The following is a 26,400-nucleotide window of genomic DNA, read 5'->3' on the forward strand; positions in this document are numbered from 1 at the left end:
TTTTTTCGCCAAGTTATTTTCGGTATTCAATTACCTTCCATAAAAAACTAAATCTAGCAAAATCGGATGAGATTTACTCGATCTATGTGCAAAAAACACTTAGGGCCGAGTAGCGGCCTTAGTCGAAGGGCCCAAATTTGAAACTTTTTTCGCCAAGTTATTTTCGGTATTCAATTACCTTCCATAAAAAACTAAATCTAGCAAAATCGGATGAGATTTACTCGATTTATGTGCAAAAAAACACTTAGGGCCGAGTAGCGGCCTTAGTCCAAGGGCCCAAATTTAAAACTTTTTTGCCACCATTCTATTCGGCATTCAATTATCTCTCAAATGAAACAAAAACTAGCAAAATCGGATGAGATTTACTCGATTTATGTGCAAAAAACACTTAGGGCCGAGTACCGACCTTTGAGCCCTCCCAACAAGCCAACGTTGCATCTTACCCAAAAACAATGTTCAGCAACTTTGTTCTACTCGTCAATACCTTTCATTTGAGATATCACAAGCAGCTATTGCGTGCGTATATCGGTAGATATCGTCGAAAGACTGAAAAACACCTATAGGGCCCTAGCTCTGAAAGGGCCGACCCTACCATGCCCATTTTCGAACTTGATCTTACTTTTGTCGATACCAATCGGGGAAAAAAAGAATTTTGAAAAAAGGTTGTGATTTACTCAAGCTAGAGGGGTCACAGACGGACGGACGGACGGACGGATGGACGGATGGACGGACGGACGGACGGACATTTTTTTTATTGCGGATTCGTAGTCTATGAACATAACCAAATGCTTTGCCCTTACTGTCTGCTTCCAATTCGACGTGTTACAAACGGCATATTAATCTTATAAGCCCCCAGTACTTCGTACGGGGCTAAAAACAGTAAACCACAAAACAGGAAATGTGTCGGCTTTCAATATTCCATGCGTGTAGATTGTAATCGACAATATTGCTAAAATACGGTGTATTGTCATAGCACTGCTAAGTGTAGTGCTATATGACATTTTGAGTTCCCTCTGATGTCAATGCTCTTAACATTTTACATTTGCTTTTCAAAGACACGTTTCTTTCGTCCAAGTCCGATGTTCAATCACCTGAACTCCCAGCAAAATGGACACACGATCTTAAGGAGAGTCCATCAACCAGAATACCCGAGCATAGCACTGTTCCCAGCATTAGCACTCATATGTCAGACGTTTAAAAAACTTCAAATTTTCATACACGTATACGACACTTGCATGTTTGTGTGTTTGAACTCACATTAAGAAAGTATAAGTCTTGTTTTAATGAAAGAATAGTGAAGCCTATTCTGCTTCCAAGTATTTTCTATGTTAATGCTGTAGCGGCTATAGATAAGTGCAGAAGCATCCCGCGCTACTATGGAATAGGAATAGGTAAGGCTTAAGCCAAGAGTGATTACGTAAAATATGTGGTCCCAACATGTAATAAGAAATGTTTGGTAGTATGTGTTCGCCATCTTAATTAAGGGAGTAAATCAAAAGCGTCAACGCATACATGTATTGATATAAAATTATACGAAATATGTATCTTATACAAACTAATGTTGGGGCCACATTTCGTCGTGCAAATTTCCTCTCTAGGTATAATTACTCTAAGGTTTTCTCTCTAAAGTGTAAAGACAATAGAAAATAGGCGTGGTTCAGCTACACGGAGACAAAATATGAGTGAAATCGAAGCGAATTAAAACGAACTCATTAGATTTTGGATATTATTGTTGCTAATGTAGTCACGAGGGGTAACCGACTCGGGAAATTGACTACACACCCTCAAAGGAATTGCCGGAGTATCCGGTAAATAATTGGAATTGATGGAATTGGCAGGAATTGATCGGAATTGATAGGAATTGACTGGAAATATGTGGAATTGTAAAAAATTGAAAGTAAATGAGAGTAAATGCTGATAAGTGTGATTATCGGAAAGAAGGACCAGCGAATGCAAAACCACATTATTTCCTTTTTGTTTTAATTTTAAAAGCTCCCGCACAATAAATAACAGTGTACAGTGTTGATCAGTTCCATTTTAGAACAGGTCCAACGTCCTTTTATGCACTTTTATGCACAAAATATGCACACTGAAGGATTCTTCTTCAGAGGATTCTTGTGAGTCAGATACGGAAGAGTTTGAGCCGCAACAAACAAGTGAATATTCGTCGGGGGAATGTTAGGCTGGGGCATTGCCGATGCGAAATGCTCCAGTTTCAAACCAAATTTACAAAAAAAATGCATCACCGACAATATCATCTATTCCATCAACTTTTCAAAAGCCTAAAATCTTACGATGTCGATCACTTGAGCGAAACAAAAAATTGAGTGCTTTGGCTTTTGCTGACGTGTGCTGAACAAATCCATTTCCTGTCGAGGTACGAACAACGTTTTGTGCATCGGACAACTAAAATAGACAAAACACATCAATTTACTTGAAAACATACACACTTCACATTCACCATATTAATCAATCGTATAGTCTAGTCATGGAAAAATTCATGTAATTTCTTTCCCGCACCATAAATCGTGAAGAATAGTATTTTTCGTACCAAGACAGGAAATGACGATTTTTTCAGCACCAGTCCTAAGTTTTCCTTACGAGCGAAGCGATAATAGTTATTTATCTACCAAGGTAGGTATGAAGGTATTTTTTCGCACTAGATGTCGATTGTCGATCCGAGGCGAAGCCGAGGTCGACAAGACGTCGTGTGCGAAAAAATACCGGCATACCTACCGTGGTAGATACAACGTTTTTCGCAATTTCGAGCCATAATCACCTTTCCAATGCAAAATATTACCAAAATTTCTACCAAACATTCACATGCAAACATGAATTCATTTGAACGATCAAGCAACCTGTTCTATATACACATTGCAATGTGATGTATAGAGACGCGCTAAATAAAATCAAGTAGTCAATGATTAGTATGTACGCTTCAACAATACGTTCTGTATAATTGTGTGACTCTGTAGCCGAATGGCTATGGTCGTTGCTTGGTGTTTGGAAGAATTTTGGTGTTGGATGTTCAAATCCTGGTTTGTGCAAAGCAGGGCCTATTATTTGGGAATTAATTCCCAAAATTCCCAAAATTCCCAAATATTCCCAAATATTCCCAAATATTCCCAAATATTCACAAATATTCCCAAATATTCACAAATATTCCCAAATATTCACAAAAATTTAAGACCAGGTAGACGTAGACTTAAATAAAATTTGAACGATTCAGTCGATATCATGCTTATAAAATTTGTGATACATAATAAAGTGTTTTAAGCCAGCGGCGTTGGAGGTACCCCAAAAAATGTATGTGTTACGGCACAGCCCTGCTACTAGCATGAACTGAACACTGAATTGACAAGTGTCAAATTTGGAGGCTTTAGTGATACGAGCTACCGCTTAGGATGATGTTTTAACTCATACAACAAAAACAAGTCATCTATCTGTATAACAGAAACGCAGTGCCTACTGTGATTTCATCAGCCTCATCGTTTGGGAATCAATATTGTTAATATTTGTGAATATTTGGGGATATTTGTGAATATTGGTGAATTTTGGGAATATTTGGGAATATTTGTGAATATTTGGGAATATTTGGGAATATTTGTGAATATTTGGGAATATTTGGGAATATTTGTGAATTTTGGGAATATTTGGGAAGTAGACGAGGTGTAAAAGTTTTAACGATAGAAAATACCTGTTGTAATGCCACTGGTTTATTTCTAAGTCATTTGTGAACATCGAAAATAAACTTCTGATGGATGAGATTAAATGTCAATGGTATTTAAACACGATTTATAAAGCTTTTTTGATAACAATACAAAATAGAAACCAAACATTTTAGGATAATATATTCAAAAGGAGTAATTATTTGGGAATTAATTCCCAAATATTCACAAATATTCCCAAATATTCCCAAAATTCACAAATATTCCCAAAATTCCCAAATATTCCCAAATATTCCCAAATACTCCCAAATATTCCCCTAATATTCTCAAATATTCCCAAATATTCCCAAAATCGATTCCCAAATAATAGGCCCTGGTGCAAAGTTTTTATTTATAAAATTTAGTCTTTCTTAAAGGTACTGAGCTATGTAGCGTGCGAAAAAAATGTGAAAAAGCCCAAGTGCGAAAAAATAATCAAAAACGCACTGTGAAATAAATCCCAACAAAAATCTCTTCGAGAAAAGTGTGACGCAGTCTTTGAAATACAATTTCTAAAATGAATGATATCGCTAGAGTTGACGCTTTCAGCTTCGTTACGCAAAAAATTAAATTTTTCACCCAATTAGTTCAAACAAGTTGGCTTAGGTTTTCTCATCATCTGCCAAATAATTTTTACAAAAAAAAAATTAGACTAGAAACTACCAAAATTTTACCAAAAAAATCTGCGTCGCATGTGGCAGATAAATTTTCTTGCTGGTCTGTTCCTGAACATCTGCCACTTTGCGACGCAGATTTTTTTGGTAAAATTTTGGTTGTTTCCAGTCAAATTTTTTTTGGTAAAAATTATTTTGCAGATGATGAGAAAACCTAAGCCAGCTTGTTTGAACTAATTGGGTGTAAAATTTAATTTTTGCGTAACGAAGCTGAAAGCGTCAACTCTAGCGATATCATTCATTTTAGAAATTGTATTTCAAAGACTGCGTCACACTTTTCTCGAAGAGAGTTTTGTTGGGATATCAGTCGTTTTAGAAGTGTAGTGTAACAGTTTACAGTTTTAATTCAAAAATTTTACGAAAATCGAAAATTTGACAAAATTCGAAAATTTGACGAAATTTGAAAATTTGACGAAATTCGAAAATTTGAGGAAATTTTATGAAATTCGAAAATTTGACGAAATTTTACGAAATTCGAAAATTTGACGAAATTTTACGAAATTCGAAAATTTGACGAAATTTTACGAAATTCGAAAATTAGACAAAATTCGAAAATTTGACGAATTTCGAAAATTGACTAAATTCAAAAATTTGACGAAATTCGAAAATTTTACGAAATTCGAAAATTTGACGAAATTCGAAAATTTGACGAAATTTGAAAATTTGACGAAATTTGAAAATTTGACGAAATTCGAAAATTTGACGAAATTTGAAGATTTGATGAAATTCGAAAATTTGACGAAATTTGACAAAATTCGAAAATTTGACGAAATTCGAAAATTTGACGAAATTTGAAGATTTGATGAAATTCGAAAATTTGACGAAATTTGAAAATTCGAAAATTTGACGAAATTTGACGAAATTTGACGAAATTCAAAAATTTGACGAAATTTGAAAATTTGACGAAATTTGAAAATTTGACGAAATTTGAAGATTTGATGAAATTTGAAGATTTGATGAAATTCGAAAATTTGACGAAATTTGACAAAATTCGAAAATTTGACGAAATTTGAAAATTTGACAAAATTCGAAAATTTGACAAAATTTGACGAAATTTGACGAAATTCGAAAATTTGACGAAATTCCAAAATCTGACGAAATTCAGAAAATTTGACGAAAATCGAAAATTTGACGAAAGTAATTCTCTATCTGCCACCATTCAAGAAATATCTCCACAACCCCAATTGACCCACCCATTTCCAACTTTCGACATTTTTCACATATGCCCCTCTGTTCTACTCGTAAAACTCTGAGACTTTGCCGAAGAAAGTAACTCTCTATCTGTCACCATTCAAGAAATACCTCTAAAAACATAATTGACCCACCCATTTCCAACTTTCGACATTTTTCACATATGCCCCTCTGTTCTACTCGTAAAACTCTGAGACTTTGCCTCTCTATCTCTCATAATCGCAAAAATATTAGTCCTTTCATCCTACGCTCGAGTAGCTCAAAATTTGGTCACTCTAATCACTCTAGCTCAAACGAATCTGCCCCGATTTTTTTAATTATTTTTTTGTTCGAATCGTGTTACGAATACCTTTCATTTGATGGGTCGCACGCCTCTGTAGGTATCAATACAGCTAAGCTACAGCCGAAAACGCGTTCCCGACCCTCGAAAACCACACTCAGAAACCACTTCGAGGCCAATAAAACAAAATTCTGGTTTTTCCTGGGGTAATGGCGTATCACATTTGCATTTTTATGCCCACCCTGAGGTTCCTGCAAAATTTCATGGAGATTGGCTGACTAGTTTCCGAGATCGACCGTCGATAGATAGACAGATAGATAGATAGACAGATAGATAGAAACATACAGAGTAAGTTGAAAGATTTTGATTGTTTGGAAAACGTTAATTTGGTGCATTTTCTATCAAAATGACCAACTTCAAAACGATGTATCTCCGGCAATTTTAAAGTTACATAGTCGAGTGATAGCTCGTTTTGCTCGTATTTGAAGCGCGAATAAGATAGAATAGGATTTGTGGTGATACAGGCCAAAGGAAAGAAACTTAAATTCTCGCCTATATATAGTTGCCGCGTCTCAAAAAATTTCTTCGTTCTTTTTTTGGAAGTTAGACTGCGTCAAGTCCTCCGCTATCGCTCCGGACATGATACCTTCAAAACGACAGTAAATGGATGCATGGAAAGGTGATGATTATGGACCGGAATTGCGAAAATACTATTTATCTAAACTAAACAATGATGTGCGTTGTGAAATCATTTTAAACAAAACTGCAGTCAATTGGACGGTTTAATCTAAATTAAAATTGAAAAATCTCTTCTAAAAGTATGAGTAAAAATTAAAGATTCTAAGATTTTAACTAAAGATTCTACGTTGTAGGACAACATAGTTGTTCCACATTTTATCTTGATATAGTCTGACGATTCTTTTTCTAAAATGCTTAAGGGCTTAACTTTGTCTTTAAATTTATATCTATTTGAAAATATCGAGCAATTCAAAGCGAAAAAAAAGACTGCTCGCATACGGCGCAGTCAGTAAAAAAACGATCTTTTCAATCAACAAATATTACAATAAATAAAAATCATCCGCTCTATTACTTCCTAAAGTTCCAAGAATACATGCGCATTGCCTCTTTGTATAGCAATTATTTCGAAAATTCGTGGAATTGAAAGAAATGGTTGGAATTATAGGAATTGAAGGGCGAATCCGGCAAGTAGTGGTGTTAATCCGTTAATTAAAGAAATAAAAGGAATTAAGAGCAATTAAAAGGAATTGACAGGAAGTACCTTTAGAAATTGAAAGGGTATTGAAAGGAAATTGAAAGTGAATTGAAAGGGAATTGAAAGGGAATTGAAAGAAATTGAAAGGAATTGAACGGAATTGAACGGAATTGAACGGAATTGAAAGAAATTGAAAGGAAATAGAGTGAATCCGGCAATTAGACGAGTTGGTCCGGTAATTGAGGTAATTTAACGGAATTGAAAGGAATTAGAAATTGATTTGCCACCACTTTGGCCAGTCGGTTACCCCTCGTGTAGTCAGAATAAAAAATTTACTATCTACTACGTTATGCCTGGGTGGTCGAATGTCTTGTTGAACATCATTTTGTTTACGTTCGAAGTAGGAGAAACAGTCACAAGGAAATTGTGTCACATGTCTACAGGCGGGGCCAAGAACAAAATGCTCAGTAAATCAGCAAATAGGGTGTCCCCTCATGATTGTGAGGATATAGTCGGTAAACCCTCACGTTTCATGGATGTCAAGCATCAGTGTATTAAACTCAATATATATTTCTCCTGCTATTTTTCCATAAGACGTTTTATAGATAGAAGCGGCTGCATCGACGTCGACAAAATATTGAGTTTTAGAACCGTCAACAGACACCCTACGAAGTTTTGTTCATTTTACGACTAACAATTGTCGTCATCACAAAATTTAAATTGGTTAATGGTCTGGTCTGGTTAACGGTTTGGTTCTGCAGTATCCATACAGTCAGAGGTAGTGCAATTTCAGCATGAATTAGTTTCAGCTGATCCACAAATACAATCAAAACTGTTTATACGGTTGAAGTTGCTATACACACGCGCGTGGTAGTGGTAAAACCGTCTAAGTACGTATGAAAAGTTTTGATTGTTTGTGTGGATCTGCTGAAAAACAGCTGAAGCAGAATCATGCTGAAAGTTCACTGCCTTCAACTGTACCTCAATCCAGAATCAGAATAATACGAAGGAACCATTGAATTATTAATTGTAATCAACAAAGCTCTGCTCTAGCTTTCCGGCCAGAACGGATGTTAGAAAAAAGAAGATTGGCATCGACTTAAATTCAAGAAAAAACATTTTTATTTAATTAATTTAACGTTAAAGAACATAGTCCGCACACACGAAAAAAAAGCTTCAATTAATTTCCTTTGACAGTGACTTCCGCAATACTGGAATTTTCGACGAAGAATTGTTCATTTTGTTCGCATTGTGATTGGCTGTTGCATCTTTGAAAATAGTCCGAGCCAACATGGGTTTATTGTGCATGAAGCGCTTATCGTTCCGACTATCGTAACTTTGTGTATTCACCAAGCAGCTGAGCGGCGTGCGAACTTTTTCAACTTTTTCTGCATTGCCCAACTTAACGTTTGGTGTCATGGGTTGCTCTTGATTCTCGTCCATGTAAATCATATTCTTAACAGTTCCAGTAATTGTGGTCGCAGTTTCTTCTTCCAAGGGTTTCTTCGATACTTCTTCAGCTTTGGGTGAGTTTTCATTTTGCTGAAAGTCGGTCAACAAAACATTTAGCATTAACGGTGTCCGTTCAATGTCGATAGACGGTGATCGTGGATCGATCTGCGAAACTGCAAATTTGCCATCTTCCGGCACTGGTGTGAAAAAGGTTTCTTGTTGCATTTCCTTGACCGGCGTTTGCGCGATTGACTCACTCAATGATAAGCCGGCGAGCGAAAAATCGTCAGATACAATCGAATCGTTGAAGGCAATCGGTGTACGATTGTGTGCTGGAGATCGAGGATCCATTGAGTCCAATGTGTACCCCAGGTCACGGAGTAGTTTTGTTTTCAATTTGGTTGGTGTTACCACAGTCGTTGTTGAAATGGCTTCGTCGGTAGTTAGATTTTGTGCTCGAATCACTGGCTTCGCTGCTTTGAGTTGTAGGTCATTGATTGGCGTCCGGAATGGATTAGGCGAACGGGGGTCGAGAAATTTCGTCGGTGACGATTCATCAACGAGCATAGTTGATGTTTCTGCTTCGCCATCATTTTTGTCTTTGATTGGAGAAACTTTAGAAAAAATGGCTCCCATCGTGAACAGATTCTTTGGTCTGAAATGAAGAAAAGAATTCGGATAAGAAAATGAAGTGAAATTTGTCCTGGCAGTCGATGACAACTACAGGTAATAATTACACGCTAAAAGTGCGAAGGAATTTGTAAAACATTCGACTAACTTCAGAGGGTACCAGCTCCAATTTTCTACAATTTTAGAAGAAATTTCTGAAAATTTGAGGAATGGGCCTGGAATGACACAGCCAGATGCTCTATGAGAGCCACAAAAAATATGCTTAGTTCGATATGTAGTTCATTGGAGCTTCAAAGTGAGTTCCCTTAAACCGATTCCATAACAACCATCATCATCGGCACTTGCTGCATTGAACAACTCTCAGTGCCCGACTGGAAAACAAAACATTCGCCTCGTAATTTCGATCAGCAGAACCGATGCAACCACAAAATATTATTTCATTTCCGTGAAGGCTCTCCCTCCACTGGAGGATATGATTCATTCGGACGTGCGGTTGTGGTACGGTTGGCATGTAGCTCATGAATTTATTTCACATTTTAAGAATTTTTCTTGAACGATCTTCTGTGTCAAATGCATTAATGCAAGGTCGAATGCGCGTCTGGTTGTGCCGCATTTATCATTTTTTTTTATAGAAATGTAAACTGATGTCAACGGAAACCACAATTACCGCGAAATTTTTTATTCAATTCATTTTCCAAACAGAACGAGCGAAATGTAAAACTGTTCAACTCTGAAGTGTCTCTGAATTTGGCCTTTTAAAATTAACGGCTTCACAGAGATGTCAATAAACGACAAGAAATAATCGCGGAAAACTGACTCGATCGATAAATTAGCTCTATCGACGAATGCAAAGAGTAATTTGTATCAACTAGAGCGTCGCTACAACAATCATAAAAGATTCATCGATTCTTTAGAAGTTTTTTTTTTGCCAATAAACATTCCAACGCAAAATGTATAATTTCAATTTCCCATCAAAAATGAATTAAGAGTTCAATCGAGTGAAATCAAATGGAAAACTTACATGCAAAATTTCACAAAATAATTAGTTCAATCACTGACGATATTCACTACACTAAATCATACAAACAAATGAAAAATGTACAAAAAAAACTAATCGCTCAACTTTCGTCTTTTTAACCCGCAACTGCCATTTTGAAAATATTATTTTTCGGTTGGGACGATTTCGAACTGAAATAATTTTTTCGGGCTAAAACGGCTAAAAATATGTAAAACAGGGTGACCACATTGTTTCCATTAAAATGAACAGCTATATAATAGGACGTGTTAGGGCTGAGGACTTAAACCACTCTGACATTTAAGTCGACAGACGATATTCTTGAAATACTTTTGAATTTGCACAATTTTCGTAGGTCGACAAATATTTATTTCAAGTTTCGGACATAGATCTAACGGTTGGTTTCGAAATAAGGTAAATTCACGTTGCTCAGATAATAAAACCAGCAATTTGTACAATTCGATCATTAAATTTATTCAGGTCGGCTCTGTTACGTAAAATCAAGATCCGATTCATCGTTACGCTTGTATGTACAGGAGGCGTAAATATTTAGAGTAAGAAAAATTTTCATGAATTTTCGGGGTGTCGCTATTCTAACCTCAAATTTGGTTCATTTAGATTCGAATCTATCAGTCATTCAGAATACGTGTCCCAACGACATCGATATAAGTTGGACGTATCACATTAGAGTAAGGAAAAATGTAGTTTACCGCTGGAAGAGTTATTTAGAAAAAAATTGTTTGTTTTTGAAGGAATCTCGTCCGAAACGTTTTACACACACATCCGCTCGGAAGTTAATTAGAAGTCCGGTTGAGGATTAAATGTAAGAAACGAATGTCAATTAGAATCGAGAAAATTTACTAAATTTTTTGTATTTAATTTAGGAAATTTGAAGCTTATCAATTCCGTTTTGAATAAATCAACAAAAACTCAAATCTCGGATTTTTGCTATCGAAACATTACAACTCCTCTGCCTGGGCTGTTGCAGTCGGAACATCGGTTAAGAATTATTACTCAAGTTATCGTCATAACAAAAAAAAGTGGTGACAGACAATTACGTTTTTGATAACATTTCATACAATATCGGCACAACACATTAAATTATCATAAATTATCACAATATCAATTATCAACGGTGTATTATCACGTATTATCAATTATCAACAGAGTAAAATCCTGTTTTTCTGGAATAATTTCGAGAACCTTATCCCTAGATGGCCCATCTTCGAACTTCGAATCCCATTCCTCTACGATAAAAAAACGAAGTGACTATTGGCACTTGGGTGCGAATAGTGTATAATAAGACTATTGGCACTTGGGTGAAGGCTATTAACATAAAATGTTGTTTATGTTTGTTATTGTTTAAATGACAGTTAATGACATAATCAGAAGTTCGTCTTTATGAAGCGTAGGAACGCCTAAATAATTAACAATTTCTAAAATTGAGAGGCATTTTATGAAATTTGTCAACTGAAATCGAATCTTCAGTAAGTTAAGAAGCGCCATGTAACAACACCAAACTGTTTTCTGTATTCCATATGCCTTCAATTTTCAAAAAAAACATTGAAACTGTCGCCTGGCGTTCTTATATTTTCCGTCTAGAGGTGTTCTGCTGTAGCCTAATAAAATTTATCCTGTTACGATTAAGAACGTCTGGGTATTGGTTCGACCCTAGTGAATTTATCCTTTTACGAATAAGAACGTATGGGTGTTCGTTCGACCCTAGGGAAATTATTCTTTTACGAATAAGAACGAAGAATTTAGTAACAAAATAGTCTATACGAAGGCTGCTGGCACTGGAGTGGAATTAGTTTATACGAATGCTATTGGAAGATGATTTGTGTAATTCATGTCGAAATAAGATTTTGCGCGGCGTAAGTTGACGAAAATATAATACGACGCCTGAAGTTCATAAACAATTGAAACATAAGAGTATTAATGTGATGCTCGTTCAGAAACTCTTCGTTAAGTTTTACTGGTGAGGATTTTGACACTTCTTTCATATAAAATATGACAAAATCTTCACTTTGGGTAACGAATTTTTTGTTTCCTGAACGAGTTCCTAGATTATCAGCAATACATGTGTCTATGGGAGAAACCCAATTTGGTTGTGTCCCTACAGTGCTGGCAACTTATCATTTTTTGACGCAGCTGTGGTATTTCGTCAAGGTCTAATATTGAAGAAAAAAAATTCCTGAAAATATGGCAAATGACAAAAATTCTCTAAGCTGGCTCCACTTTGCAATTATTGAATATTCGAACATAAATTATTTTTAACCTTCGTCTACAGACGACGTTGATTGTTTTTTCATTGTAAAAACGATTTTTGGTAAACGACCTGGGATACAATTACACGATACCCATATTTCAGGGAATTATATCGAGACCCACTTGTATTTATACCCACACCACTGCTCACTCACCAACACCCAAACCGCAACTTAAACAAATTCTTTATTTAAAATTTGAAAGCGAGTTATGTTGTCTTCTCTGTGGATGACGATTGAAGTTTTCAACGACCTTACAACAGCCTTATAACAGCCTTTAGCTAAACCGATCTACTAACGTGTCTCTAGTTTCATCAAGGTTCTGAAAGAACAGGTTAAGACACCTCACCGCAGACACATTGATCACGAACTCGGTGACATTACTATTTCTCTGTGGCGTCGTCTGCGTTTATGAAAATTTATATGACGACTTCAACCTAACAAAAATAAAAAAAAATTTAAATTATTTTTTCTTCAAGTTGAATTTTCACTCAATTTAAAAGGAGCTTTTAACAAAGCTGGTATCACCCGTCTTAGTGGGTGTCTTAACCTGTTCTTTAGGAACCTTAAGTTTCATAGCTGAAATGTCCCGTTGAATTGATTGAAATTTCCGTTCGAATCATTTGATTTAAAACATAGCGCCCAGTCTGGTAACCCTACCTGTGGGCTATGCGGGCTATACTCATCAAATCACGCATTTCAACACTGAAATGTCAAATACCATGCCTTTGGACTGTTGCCAACATAAAAAAACTAAATCCAATTCACATTTTACTCTTTTTACTGCTCAAATTAATCTTGAAACGTATGGACTTCACCTCACATTGGGCATTTTGAATGCATATAACTTAAGAAAAATCGATTTAATAATAATGGAGATAAGAGTTCCATTATTTAAGTTATTTGCCTATTCTGTGGTTGATGTGGTGGACGAATTTGAAGAGGTAAATGGCCATAAAATGCTATTTTATCTTGTGATGGCTTGGTCATTTTCATGGGAAGCCATTTTTGTTTTGAAGTTTTGTCACCAATACCATCGCATTTTCGTTATGCTTGTCCCCATTATTGGCGACTCTTTTGTTATTGGTGGCGGCAACGTTTTAAATAAATTTTTTTTTCTTGCAATTTCAATCTTAAGCTCATTGTGAGTTGGACGGAATGATTGTGACATGACACGTAAAGTCATGCAATTCTGCGATGACATTTCACGTCTAGTGAAATGACTTTATTTACTTGGAAAATGTGTCGTGAAATTAACTTTCGTTTTTTCAATTATTGCAGAAATATGAGCGAGCATACCAGAGCTTTCAACAAACAACAGCTGGATTATCGGATAAAGAGTTACATGATCGCCTGTCGGGCCTTGTCAGTACCGAGAAGCAACATGAAGACATTTCCATCGCTTTAAGCTATCAAATTCTTACCGATCCGTCGCTAGCACCAAAATCGTATCGCGACTTGACATTGCTCACAAGAGATGGACTGAAATTCATCTCCGGCAGCTGGACGTTTATGGTAGCCGAAAAGTATCACAAGTTAACGGACATCGCTCGACGGCAGTTGTTGTGGCTGTTGCGGGAGCTCGTTAAAAATCAGGTTACACATGTGGAGAGTTTGCTGTGGAACATTTTGCGGCAAGCTAGTGGGGGCGACGTTTCGCAAAAGAATTTGGCTCTGATTGAAGGTGTACTGGATATTCTAATCGAACATCGGTTGTGGCTGGAGAAGCAACCTCCGTTGTTACGAGCGGTTGTTTACACGTACGTGCGATTGCTTGAAGATCATCGAAGTCCGGTGCTGACCGCTCTGCGGAACAAAGAAGTAAAATTCATCATTTCGTTGATCCGGGAGAATTTCAATCATGTGATGCCGTTGGGAAGAGACTTTGTCAGGTACGTCGGACGAATAACGTTCAGCCAGTGTTCCAAATATTCAATTACGGCATTCGATTTTAGGCTTCTTCAAAACGTGGCCATGATTCCGGAGTTCGAACAACTGTGGAACGACATTCTAACAAATCCATCGTCGCTGTTGAGCTCATTCACCGGTGTATGGGAATTGTTACAAATACGAACCAGTCGACGATACTTGCAATGTCGACTGACACCGGACGTGGAACGGAAATTGCATTTTTTCGCCACGAATGTGAGATTCGGTGCGCACAAACGGTATCAAGACTGGTTCCAAGACAAATACTTCACGACACCGGAATCTCATAGCCTTCGGTCGGACTCGATCCGTTTCATCATAAATGCCATTCATCCGACCAACGATATGCTGTCGTCGGACCTGATTCCACGTTGGGCAATCATTGGATGGCTGATCACGTCGTGCACCAATCCGACAGCTCTGGCCAATGCCAAGTTGGCGCTCTTTTACGATTGGCTGTTTTTCGATCCAAAGAAGGACAACATCATGAATATCGAACCGGGAATACTGGTTATGTTCCATTCCATTCGTAATCATCCGCTGGTCAGCAGTACGCTGCTCGATTTCCTGTGCCGCATTATGAAGAATTTCTTTCCCCAATACGAGAGCAAGATCCGGAAGGGCGTTTACAATTCGTTGCGGAAGATTTTGGAGAAACAGGTGAGAATCACAACGAAAATGGGAATTTTCATCGAATTGCCAACGTTCCACCCGTTTCCGTTCACAGGTCATTCAGAATCTGGCGCCACTATTCGATTCGCCAAAATTGGACCGCGAATTGCGGACGATGATACGGGAAAACTTTCAAGAATTTTGTAGCATATCCAATCCGTCGGACGCACATAATCAGCAACCAAACATCACAAATCCATACCACAGCCTAGACGATAATCGATTCATTTCGCAACGCATTTCTGCTGACAATGACTGTCGTGCAGACAATGTGAATGAAGTCAGTGACACCGATAATGAGGCGAAATTCAGTGACGATGACGATGAACGTGAAAATTGTATTAAAAATGACGAAACGGATGACGATGACGACCTACCACTGTCGAAAGTAAGTTGACATTTTGCTGCCATTTTTGTTGTAATTTAAGAACCGATTAGTATCGGTTTTCGGGATCTGTTTCGAAACGGCAGAGGGAAAGCCATGTTCATCTTTTCAAGTATTTATAGCTTCCGTTCCACGCTAACTGCCTGTCTGATAAAGCAGGTTCCACCTCAGATACTTCTGAGAGTTGAACCAGATGACTTAGTTCCTCTGACGAGTGCTTCAGATAGCAATCGTAAATAATGTCTGTCACCGCCTTTTGGAGCAACGAGTGCACGTTCAGCTATTTTCAAAAGAATTTTTTTTCTCGATAAATCGAAAAATTGCAGACCTACGCTCGAAGATGACTCGGGTCGGTTTCTAAGTTAGGATCGGGTTGTAGTGTTTGCTTCGGTTGTATGGACTCAGTCCTGTAGATAAGTTTTATGTCGAGCAATTGCTTGTCGTAATTTTAGACCAACAAAAATCTCTTCGAGAAAAGTGTGACGCAGTCTTTGAAGTACAATTTCTAAAATGAATGATATCGCTAGAGTTGACGCTTTCAGCTTCGTTACGCAAAAATTAAATTTTACACCCAATTTTAGTTCAAACCAGCTGGCTTAGTTTTTCTCATCATCTGCCAAATAATTTTTACCAAAAAAAATTTGGCTGTAAACAGCCAAAATTTTACCAAAAAAATCTGCGTCGCAAAGTGGCAAATGTTCAGGAACAGACCGGCAAGAAAGTTTATCTGCCACATGCGACGCAGATTTTTTTGGTAAAATTTTGGTTGTTTCCAGTCAAATTTTTTTTTGTAAAAATTATTTGGCAGATAATGAGAAAACCTAAGCCAGCTTGTTTGAACTAATTGGGTGTAAAATTTAATTTTTGCGTAACGAAGCTGAAAGCGTCAACTCTAGCGATATCATTCATTTTAGAAATTGTATTTCAAAGACTGCGTCACACTTTTCTCGAAGAGATTTTTGTTGGGATATCAGTCGTTTTAGAAGTTTAGTCAACACTGCTTTTTATAACAGTTTACAGTTTTAATTCAAAAATTTTACGAAAATCGAAAATTTGACGAAATTCGAAAATTTGACGAAGTTCGAAAATTTGACGAAATTTGACAAAATTCGAAAATTTGACGAAAATCGAAAATTTGGCGAAATTCGAAAATTTGACGAAGTTCGAAAATTTGACGAAATTTGACAAAATTCGAAAATTTGACGAAAATCGAAAATCTGACGAAATTCGAAAATTTGACGAAATTTGACAAAATTCGAAAATTTGACGAAAATCGAAAATCTGACGAAATTCGAAAATTTAACGAAATTTGACGAAATTCGAAAATTTGACGAAAATCGAAAATTTGACGAAAATCGAAAATTTGAAGAAAATCGAAAATTTGACGAAATTCCAAAATCTGACGAAATTCCAAAATCTGACGAAATTCAGAAAATTTGACGAAAATCGAAAATTTGACGAAAGTAATTCTCTATCTGCCACCATTCAACAAATATCTCCAAAACCCCAATTGACCCACCCATTTCCAACTTTCGACATTTTTCACATATGCCCCTCTGTTCTACTCGTAAAACTCTGAGACTTTGCCGAAGAAAGTAACTCTCTATCTCTCATAACCCAAAAAAATATTAGTCCTTTCATCCTACGCTCGAGTAGCTCAAAATTTGGTCACTCTAATCACTCTAGCTCAAACGAATCTGCCCCGATTTTTTTAATTATTTTTTTGTTCGAATCGTGTTACGAATACCTTTCATTTGATGGGTCGCACGCCTCTGTAGGTATCAATACAGCTAAGCTACAGCCGAAAACGCGTTCCCGACCCTCGAAAACCACACTCAGAAACCACTTCGAGGCCAATAAAACAAAATTCATGTTTTTCCTGGGGTAGTGGCGTATCACATTTTCATTTTTATGTCCACCCTGAGGTTCCTGCAAAATTTCATGAAGATTGGCTGACTAGTTTCCGAGATCGACCGTCGATAGATAGATAGATAGATAGACAGATAGATAGAAACATACAGAGTAAGTTGAAAGATTTTGATTGTTTGGAAAACGTTAATTTGGTGCATTTTCTATCAAAATGACCAACTTCAAAACGATGTATCTCCGGCAATTTTAAAGTTACATAGTCGAGTGATAGCTCGTTTTGCTCGTATTTGAAGCGCGAATAAGATAGAATAGGATTTGTGGTGATACAGGCCAAAGGAAAGAAACTTAAATTCTCGCCTATATATAGTTGCCGCGTCTCAAAAAATTTTCTTCGTTCTTTTTTTGGAAGTTAGACTGCGTCAAGTCCTCCGCTATCGCTTCGGACATGATTGCCGCGTCTCAAAAAAATTTCTTCGTTCTTTTTTTGGAAGTTAGACTGCGTCAAGTCCTCCGCTATCGCTCCGGACATGATGTTTTTGATGACGACCAACGGATTTTCCTTCTCTACTTTCAGGTCCGATTAAAAGAGAAACCAATGCCGGACAAAGTTGATCTGCCAAATTCCATAAGTAGTTCGTTCGACAAATTCATCACAGCCAAAACCAGCAGCACATTGGACTCGTTTTTAAACGATTTACGAACGTGTTCGTCATTGGACAGTGAACAGGAGACTTATGTTGTCGAAAACATACAAATTGTGCTAAAATCATCACTTCCATCGGCCAGTATTTTTCCGGAATCGAAAAACGATAAAAACGACGAGAAACTCCTGAACGCTAGCATCAGTTATCCGTTGTTTAGCTTATTTAAGTTGATGTACCAATACGAGGAAAAGTTGAAAAAATGTGTGCAAAGTGTGCTGAAGCAAGTGTTTGCCAAATCGAACGGTGTTGGTTACATGTTGCTGTATTTTCTGAAAGTGCACACCAAACTATTGGCGCGGAAAAATTCCAATGCAAATGTGTCGTTTAAATCGAATTTGTATAAAATACTGTGCGACTATTTGGAAAAGAAACTGGATGCGTGTCTGGCCAGTGATCTGGCACTGTTGGAAAGTGAAAGTCCGCACATATTTCTGTGGATCTTGCCGGACATTTATCGCGAATTTAAAACAATTGTAGTCAATAACAGTGATGTGTTACGAACACTCGTCGGTAGTGTCGATGCAAAGGGATTGAAAGATTTAATTTACAGTGTGACACAGGGCAAATTGACTTTGTTCAAGAACGAGGGCTTGTTGGAGTGTGTCCGGGAAAGTCTCAATTATGAAACATTTGAACAATATTGCTTGTGGCAACTGATTCAAGCTCACGATGTACCTTTCAAATACTTGCAGGTGAGTTTATGAAGTTACTTCGACGGAAGGGATGGGTGGAGAGCAATAGAATTTCCATCGAATTAATTCGTGCGATTCAGTTGGAAGCTGACTTGCCGCCCACTTTAAGTGGGTTGCCTTTCTACAGTGTAGAATCTACATTCTATATCGACAGGGCCGGACTGGTTTGAAGAAGCCACTCGGGAGTTGTATGTAGAAAATTTGTTAAAAAGAAGCCCATCGGGCATCGCCCTAATTCCCAGAGCTCAGTTTGGGACTGCATGTCGATCAGTGACCTTTTTCTCTGACGCAAAGTTCAATTTACAATTTTGCCGGTACCGGTAATTATCACTGACTTTTGATCGTCAATTTGAAATAATTGCATTGAATCACTGCAGCCGGCCTTCAGCATGAGATGATGCTTAACCTTATATGTTTTGACTCTTAACTTCTGGTTACATGACCAGCTGTTTATGTCTCTCACTCTCTCGCTCTCTCTCCTCTCTCTCTTGCTCTCTCTCCTCTCGCTCTCTCTCCTCTCTCTCGCTCTCTCTCCTCTCTTTCGCTCTCTCTCGCTCTCTCTCCTCTCTTTCGCTCTCTCTCCTCTCTCTCGCTCTCTCCTCTCTCTCGCTCTATCTCCTCTCTCTCGCTCTATCTCCTCTCTCTCGCTCTATCTCCTCTCTCTCGCTCTCTCTCCTCTTTCTCGCTCTCTCTCCTCTCTCTCGCTCTCTCTCCTCTCTCTCGCTCTCTCTCCTCTCTCTCGCTCTCTCTCCTCTCTCTCGCTCTCTCTCTCCTCTCTCTCGCTCTCTCTCTCTCCTCTCTCTCTCTCCTCTCTCTTTCCTCTCTCTCGCTCTCTATCTAGCTCTCGCTCTCTCTCTCTCGCTCTCTCTCTCTCGCTCTCTCTCTCTCGCTCTCTCTCTCTCTCTCTCTCTCTCTCTCTATCAAACTTAGTGAAAAGGGTGTAAGAAGAGCAACACTACCTGGCACTGCATTTAGGTTCGTATAATTGCAATTTATTGCTGCAAACCATCCGTTCCGCACATTGAAAATGGGACCCGCCAATTACTTAAACCAAAAATTCTCAAAAAGTAACTACCCTCCTCATAGCCCAAGGATCTGCTTATAAGCACTATCTCCAACTTCTTTAGTAGATTGAATTGTTGTACAAAGTTCGGCCAATTACCGTCAAGTGTACCGTGCTAAGCCGTAAACTAGGTTCAACGTTTGAAGGTGTCTCACTGGCTTAGAGTTCTGTGACACTGCAATGGTCGCTTTTAGAAAGCAGAGCGATAAAACGCATTCTCAATGAAAATGCTCATAGAATGACCACTTTTCTAATGGTTTCAATTGTTTATTTGTTCTCGGACTGGAGATCATTTAAAGCTTAATGCCATGCCGGCTTTGAATGTACTTCTCCTTTAAGATGAACTACTCAACCTTATTTTTTGTGTAGACCTTCTGCAGCCATTGAAGCATCTACACACAATACTTACAACGCTCTCTGAACACTAAAGACCTTCAAAATATTGAGAAAATTTACTGTGCTTGCGGAACTTATATATTTTATCGAAGCACCTCCGTCCACTGCCTTCACTGCATGAAGGTTTTATCGATTATGATACCGAGAGATGAAAACTCTTGTGTAGCCAGTTCCATTCAATATCCTTGGTACAGGCTGGACTAGAGCCTTGTTTGAAAGAGAAAGCGTCAGTTTCAAAGTTTCCTCTTCTAATTTTGCAGGAACTTTTACCAGATTTAGAATCATCCAGTCACCATGAAGCTTTAACAACTATGCTGTTGATGTTGAAAAATGAAGAACCAACAACAGAATTAATAAGACTTTTACTCAGTAGAGAAACTAAATCCAGAGGAGATCAATTTGTAACGTCTTCTCTGAGGTAAATATTTCGCACGACCATTGCGTGCATCAGAATTCTAAATCTAACTCGCATCACAGGTACTGGTGCCAACATTTCGAAGAAAATTTATCAGAAATAATTGCCAATTTGCTGACATCGAAGTATCCGAATAGTTCGCCGAACAAAAGGAAACGACCGCCCAAAAGTAATTCCGTACAAAGTAGTTCACCCACATCGGACCAGGTAAAATGCGTCGATTGGCATACGAAAGCTAGGTTTAACGATATTTCTTCTATTCACAGCTTCTGAGTCATCTAGAACATTTTCGACGAAGCTGTCGCCATGGAAACGGTACCGGAACAGGTCTTTATGTTCAGGATGCAATGCAAAGAGCTTTACAGCAATCATTCTCTCATAGCAGTGATAGTACTAAGGTTTGTAAAGAAGATTATTTTTATATCGGATATTACGGACACATCAATGATTTGCCAATAAATCCTCATCATTAATGCAGCCACCTCCTCTCTCGGTCTAATTCTAAATTTCTATTGTACAATACACAGAAACAATACAGTGATTTGTTTGCCCTGGCTGCTGAAGATGATACAAGCGGAGTTGGAAGACGTGGTGCAAGTGGTCGGGGTCGGAAGCCGCCAGCTAGCAAAAAAGATTTTAACAGTTCGAATAGTAATAATAAGAAAAATAGCGAGCCAATTAACAATTATTCTAGTGATGAGGAATCCAGCGAGGTAAGTACTATGCGGTTGTGTATTCAATTAATTGTGGAACTAAATATTTGGATGGGAGGGGAGTTGAAATGCATTCCGAATGGAGATTTTAAAGATTATTTTGACCTAACGCTCGCATTTTCGGCCATCGAATTGTTGCGACAAGTTTAATATTCCACCTACCGTAGACTTTCCATCATGTAAAACGAGAGGCGGACCAACAAATTAGCTTGGAAAACTTCGCGATCCAACCGACGCTGTATATTTCAGCAATAATTAAAAACAGCTGCTCCAAGTTGTCAACTGGTTGCTGGGCTTGATTGACATTTGATTCGGCTAATGTCAGTACTAGGGCGTATCGAATTTTTAGAATTTTAAGGGCCGCGATAGCCTGTGTGCGGAAAACGTAGATCATTGAAAACTAATTCCAGGCATATGGTTGATGGATCCGAAGGTGCCCGGGAAGAAGTCCCCCCAGACGACTTTAACTTTCAAATGGTCATAACTCGGAAAGTTGAGAGTATTTCTGAAAACAATGTTCTAGCAGGATGTAGAGCGTTAAAAACTCTACAAAACTGCCAAAGAAACCGATGGTCCAAAAGGTGTGTCTGTCGAGGTTTTCTAACATCGAAAGTTCGACATTTTCGTTTTTGACTTTTATTTCCTGAGAGACAAATTATTAAGTTTAGCTTTTGGCATGAGGTTGTAGAGGAGGTCGAGTACTACCAGTACACTAGGCATTGTCCCGGTCGGCGATCCATCCGAAACCACTTTTTCAACATTAATGAATGAACTTTTTAAGTGTACCCACGTCGCCCACGAAGCCAGTGCAGACACTGTAACCGGTGTTGCCGAGTCGAGGTAACCTTGGCCAGTAAGTGCACATAATATTCCATAACAGTAGCTGAACTGTTTTACTAAATATTTGGGATCTCGATGTAGCACATTATATTGACACGGTATACCACGAAGTTCAACCTTTTGTAAAATATCGAAAAATGTGTATTTGCAACGAAATCGACTTCTTACTACTGTTCGTGGGTCAAATAACTAATGAAAACGATTATTTGTTGTTTTTCTCACAAATTTCACATTCTCAGATTTTGTAGTACAAAATGTGCTACACCGAATTCTTAAATATTTTGTAAAAGAGTTCAGCTACAGTGTCTGCACTGGCTTCGTGGGCGACGTGGGTACACTTAAAAAGTCCATTCAAAAATGTTGAAAAAGTGGTTCGGATGGATCGCCGACCGGGACAATGCCTAGTGTACTGGTAGTACTCGACCTCCTCTACAACCTCATGCCAAAAGCTAAAGTTAATAATTTGTCTCTCAGGAAATAAAAGTCAAAAACGAAAATGTCGAAGTTTCGATGTTAGAAAACCTCGACAGACACACCTTTTGGACCATCGGTTTCTTTGGCAGTTTTGTAGAGTTTTTAACGCTCTACATCCTGATAGAACATTGTTTTCAGAAATACTCTCAACTTTCCGAGTTATGACCATTTGAAAGTTAAAGTCGTCCGGGGGGACTTCTTCCCGGGCACCTTCGGATCCATCAACCATATGCCTGGACTTAGTTTTCAATGACCTACGTTTTCCGCACACAGGGTATCGCGACCCTTAAAATTCTCAAAATTCGATACGCCCTAGTCAGTACATTTACCTTGGATCACAACCATTTGACTTCCGTTGAGCATTTACCGTTAATGGCTTCAGCTAAGTGCGAATTCGCAGGATCGTCTAGTCGTCTAGTCGTTCATTTGTTCACCTTACGCTTCCTACTTACCTTGTCAGCATATCGCTGATTGAGACCAGACTGGTTGCACCTAACAGTCGATCCGGGAATTTTTGAAGCAACAGTCAAAAATTTTTTGCCTGTCTCTGGTCGAGCGTTAGAAAAATTAATTTTGAATGAGAAAAGTGAAGATGTTTTGCGTGCGCACTCCTATTTCAAGTGAAATTTTCATGAATGGTATCAAACCGAGTGACGATCACTTGACCCCATACCGACACATTCATTCTCTCTCAACTAAGACACACATCCTTCGAGATTGTCTTTTCGTGTTTCATCGTGAACTCCATGTTGAATTTATACAGCAAGCTCATGTAGTAGTGAGCACTGTTGGATATCGTGCTGAAGTCCTTGTACCAATGACTTCCTAAAACTAAAGTCTCCAATCCAGCAATTTGTGCTGATCGCGTCACGATTAATATTTTTAGGTCTTTTGTGTAGACATTGTAGAGTGGGCGCCACTAGTTTTCGGACATATGCCAGTAGTTGGAGACTTATTGTTCATTGATTGATGAAAACATTTTTATGAAATATGAAACAACAACATAGGTGTATGACTACTAGTGGTACATGTTCGGTAGGGCGTATCGAATTTTGCAAATTTTAAGGACCGCGATAGCCTGTGTGCGGAAAATGTAGATCATCGAAAACTGTGTCCGGGCATGTGGTTGATGAATCCGATGGAGCCATGGAAGAAGTCCTCCCGGGCGGCTTTAAGTTTCCGATGGTCATAATTCGGAAAGTTGAGAGTATTTTTTAAACAATGTTCTAGCGGGATGTAGAGCTTTGAAAACTCTACAAATCTACCGAAGAAACCGATGGTCCAAAAGGTGCCATTGCCAAAATTGATTAACATCGAAAATGTGACCTTTTGGTTTTTGACTTATATTTCCTGAGAGACAAATGATTTTTTTTAGCCTGTGGTATGAGGTGGTAGAGGAGGTCGAGCACTTCCAGTACACTAGGCATGTCCCGATCGGATATACCCTTGAAATCACTTTTATAACATTTGTGAATGGAATTTTTAAGAGGGGCCACGTCGCCCACGAAGCAAGTGCAGACACTGCAACCGGTGCTGTTGAGTCGAGGACACTTTGGCCAGTAAGTATGCATAATACTCCACGACAGTAGCTGAACTTTTTCACAAAATATCTCTGATTTCGATGTGGCACACTTTGTACTACAAAATCTGAATAAATTGAATTTCTGAGAAAAACGAGAAATAATCGATTTAATTAGTTATTTCACCCACGAATAGTAGTAAGAAGTCGATTTCGTTGCAAATCCACAGATTATACATATTTTTCGATATATTTACGAAAAATTGAAGTTCGTAGTATAGTTTTTCAATTCATGTGCCACATCGAAATAACAAATATTTTGTGAAAGAGTTCAGCTACTGTCATGGAATATTATGCATACTTACTGGCCAAGGTGTCCTCGACTCACCAGTACCGGTTGCAGTGTCTGCACTTGCTTCGTGGGCGACGTGGCCACTCTTAAAAATCCCATTTACAAATGTTATAAAAGTGATTTCAAGAGTATATCCGATCGGGACATGCCTAGTGTACTGGTAGTGCTCGACCTCCTCTACCACCTCATACCACAGGCTAAACAAAATCATTTGTCTCTCAGGAAATATAAGTCAAAAACCAAAAGGTCACATTTTCGATGTTAGGCAATCTTGGCAGTGACACCTTTTGGACCATCGGTTTCTTCGGTAGTTTTGTAGAGTTTTCAAAGCTCTACATTCCGCTAGAAAATTGTTTTCAAAAATACTCTCAACTTTCCGAATTATGACATTCGGAAACTTAAAGTCGCCCGGGGGGACTTCTTCCATGGCTCCATTGGATCCATCAACCACATGCCCGGACACAGTTTTCGATGATATACGTTTTCCGCACACAGGCTATCGCGGTCCTTAAAATTTGCAAAATTCGATACGCCCTAATGTTCGGATGGCGCCCAGTCTACCCTAGGTAGACTTGTAAACAGTGAACTAATATTTCCATTTTTTCATTACAGGATTGGACTAAACCGACTCCGAAACGTCGAAAAAAGGCATTAAGTGACTCAGACTGACAACTACAAATTGAAAATAACGAGTGGGCGTGTGTTTACGTAAACTGTTGATATCTAAGTGAAATTTCGGTTTCGTTAAAACAATTTTTTTTTTAAATTTGATCAAGGAAAAGCACGAGGAAAATATTATTTAAGAGTGACAGATTTAACATTATTGTACTAAGAAAGGGAAGAAAAAACAATTTATTCTTTGGTGAGTCACCAACCATTTTTTGTGTGTTATAAATAATAAAATATCAGAGGAAAGTTATTCCAATTTCGCAAACACTTTACACGACCACAACTCCGAGCGAGTGTACGATATTGGCACCACATGGTGTCATCATAACTCCCGGAGTGTATAACAGTAGTGAGACATTAGTGTCAACATTTTTATTGGCGCAATTGAGACGCGTTGTTGCGTTTCATTGCAAATCGTTTTTCCTTTAATCTTTGCACAAATTTACAATTGCAGAGAAAACAATTGACTGGACGGGAGTATTAAGTTTTCCAATGAACTTTTATTTCATTAAAAAAAGGGAAGTTTTCATTTCAAATTTCGTGCTCATCCATTGGTCCTATCATTTTTCTTTACTAAGTTATTTCGTCGCATAATTACCCTCCTCTAGTGAAGCCCAAGGATCGGCTTATACGCACTTTCCCTAACTTCTTTAGCGGACTGAATTTTTGTACAAAATTCGGCCAATTGTCGTCTGCCTGGGTCAAGTGTACCATGCTAAGTTGTAAACGAAAATACGTTCAACGTTTGGTCGCTTTCAGAAAGCAGAGCGATAAAATGCATTCTCAATGAAAATGGGCACTCTTCCAATGGTTTCCATTGTTTCTTTGTTCTCGGAATGTACGACCAATAGGAAGGTTTATAAATGTTTGGTTTTCTTATTTACCGCGGTTTTTGATGTCCTTTGTGCTTAAATCTTTAAAAATAAAAACAAAAATCTGTTTTCACGATACAAACATCCGTTCATAGTAACCCAAATTAAATCAATCGCGACATGACTGAAACGATGAGTCTCTGTTCAGGAATCGGTCCAAGCTTTCGCGATAAGCCCAAATGCGTCCTTTTCATGTTTCAAGCACTACTTCCGATGCCCTAAGCATGCAAAATCCATTATGAAACTCAGGATAAGAATGAAGTCTCGGCTTCGCCTCGGACCAACAAAGTTCACACGAAAACTTGATTTTTCACCTTTTTATGTTACATTACTATACCAGAGCAGTAGTTTGATATTTCGTATCCAGATGAGTAAAAGTGTCCGAGGGATTCAGCCCCAAGATACGT

At 38.1% G+C, this 26,400-nt stretch overlaps 2 protein-coding genes and 1 long non-coding RNA gene across 3 annotated transcripts; 1 reads left to right on the forward strand and 2 right to left on the reverse strand.

The window, feature by feature from the left end:
• Positions 1-1,489: 1,489 nt before the first annotated feature.
• On the reverse strand, positions 1,490-24,547 carry LOC119072903. Its single transcript, XR_005086952.1, has 3 exons — positions 24,537-24,547; positions 15,874-15,879; positions 1,490-1,609 (listed from the first exon to the last, which is right to left on the reverse strand). It is a non-coding gene; the product is annotated as an uncharacterized LOC119072903 (long non-coding RNA).
• LOC119072895 lies at positions 8,158-10,313 on the reverse strand. Its single transcript, XM_037178220.1, has 2 exons — positions 10,169-10,313; positions 8,158-9,172 (listed from the first exon to the last, which is right to left on the reverse strand). The coding sequence occupies exon 2, from the start codon at positions 9,151-9,153 to the stop codon at positions 8,242-8,244; it is 912 nt and encodes a 303-aa protein (XP_037034115.1). The 5' UTR covers positions 9,154-9,172; positions 10,169-10,313; the 3' UTR covers positions 8,158-8,241.
• LOC119072887 (integrator complex subunit 3 homolog) lies at positions 13,166-25,371 on the forward strand. Its single transcript, XM_037178210.1, has 10 exons — positions 13,166-13,373; positions 13,711-14,321; positions 14,385-15,018; positions 15,086-15,418; positions 17,859-18,680; positions 20,400-20,557; positions 20,617-20,761; positions 20,821-20,952; positions 21,082-21,267; positions 25,065-25,371. Exons 1-10 carry the CDS (start codon positions 13,302-13,304, stop codon positions 25,119-25,121), a joined length of 3,150 nt encoding a protein of 1,049 aa, XP_037034105.1. The 5' UTR covers positions 13,166-13,301; the 3' UTR covers positions 25,122-25,371.
• Positions 25,372-26,400: the final 1,029 nt, after the last annotated feature.

Source organism: Bradysia coprophila, assembly GCF_014529535.1.
Source record: "Bradysia coprophila strain Holo2 chromosome IV unlocalized genomic scaffold, BU_Bcop_v1 contig_84, whole genome shotgun sequence".
Lineage (NCBI taxonomy): Eukaryota > Metazoa > Arthropoda > Insecta > Diptera > Sciaridae > Bradysia > Bradysia coprophila.

Coding starts and splice junctions, on each gene's coding strand:
- LOC119072887 (XM_037178210.1), top strand. CDS start 13,302: ATGGAGATAAGAGTTCCATTATTTAAGTTATTTGCCTATTCTGTGGTT. Junction 13,374..13,710: donor TGGTGGACGAATTTGAAGAG/GTAAATGGCCAT, acceptor CAATTATTGCAG/AAATATGAGCGAGCATACCA. Junction 20,762..20,820: donor GTTCACCCACATCGGACCAG/GTAAAATGCGTC, acceptor TTCTATTCACAG/CTTCTGAGTCATCTAGAACA.
- LOC119072895 (XM_037178220.1), bottom strand. CDS start 9,153: ATGGGAGCCATTTTTTCTAAAGTTTCTCCAATCAAAGACAAAAATGAT.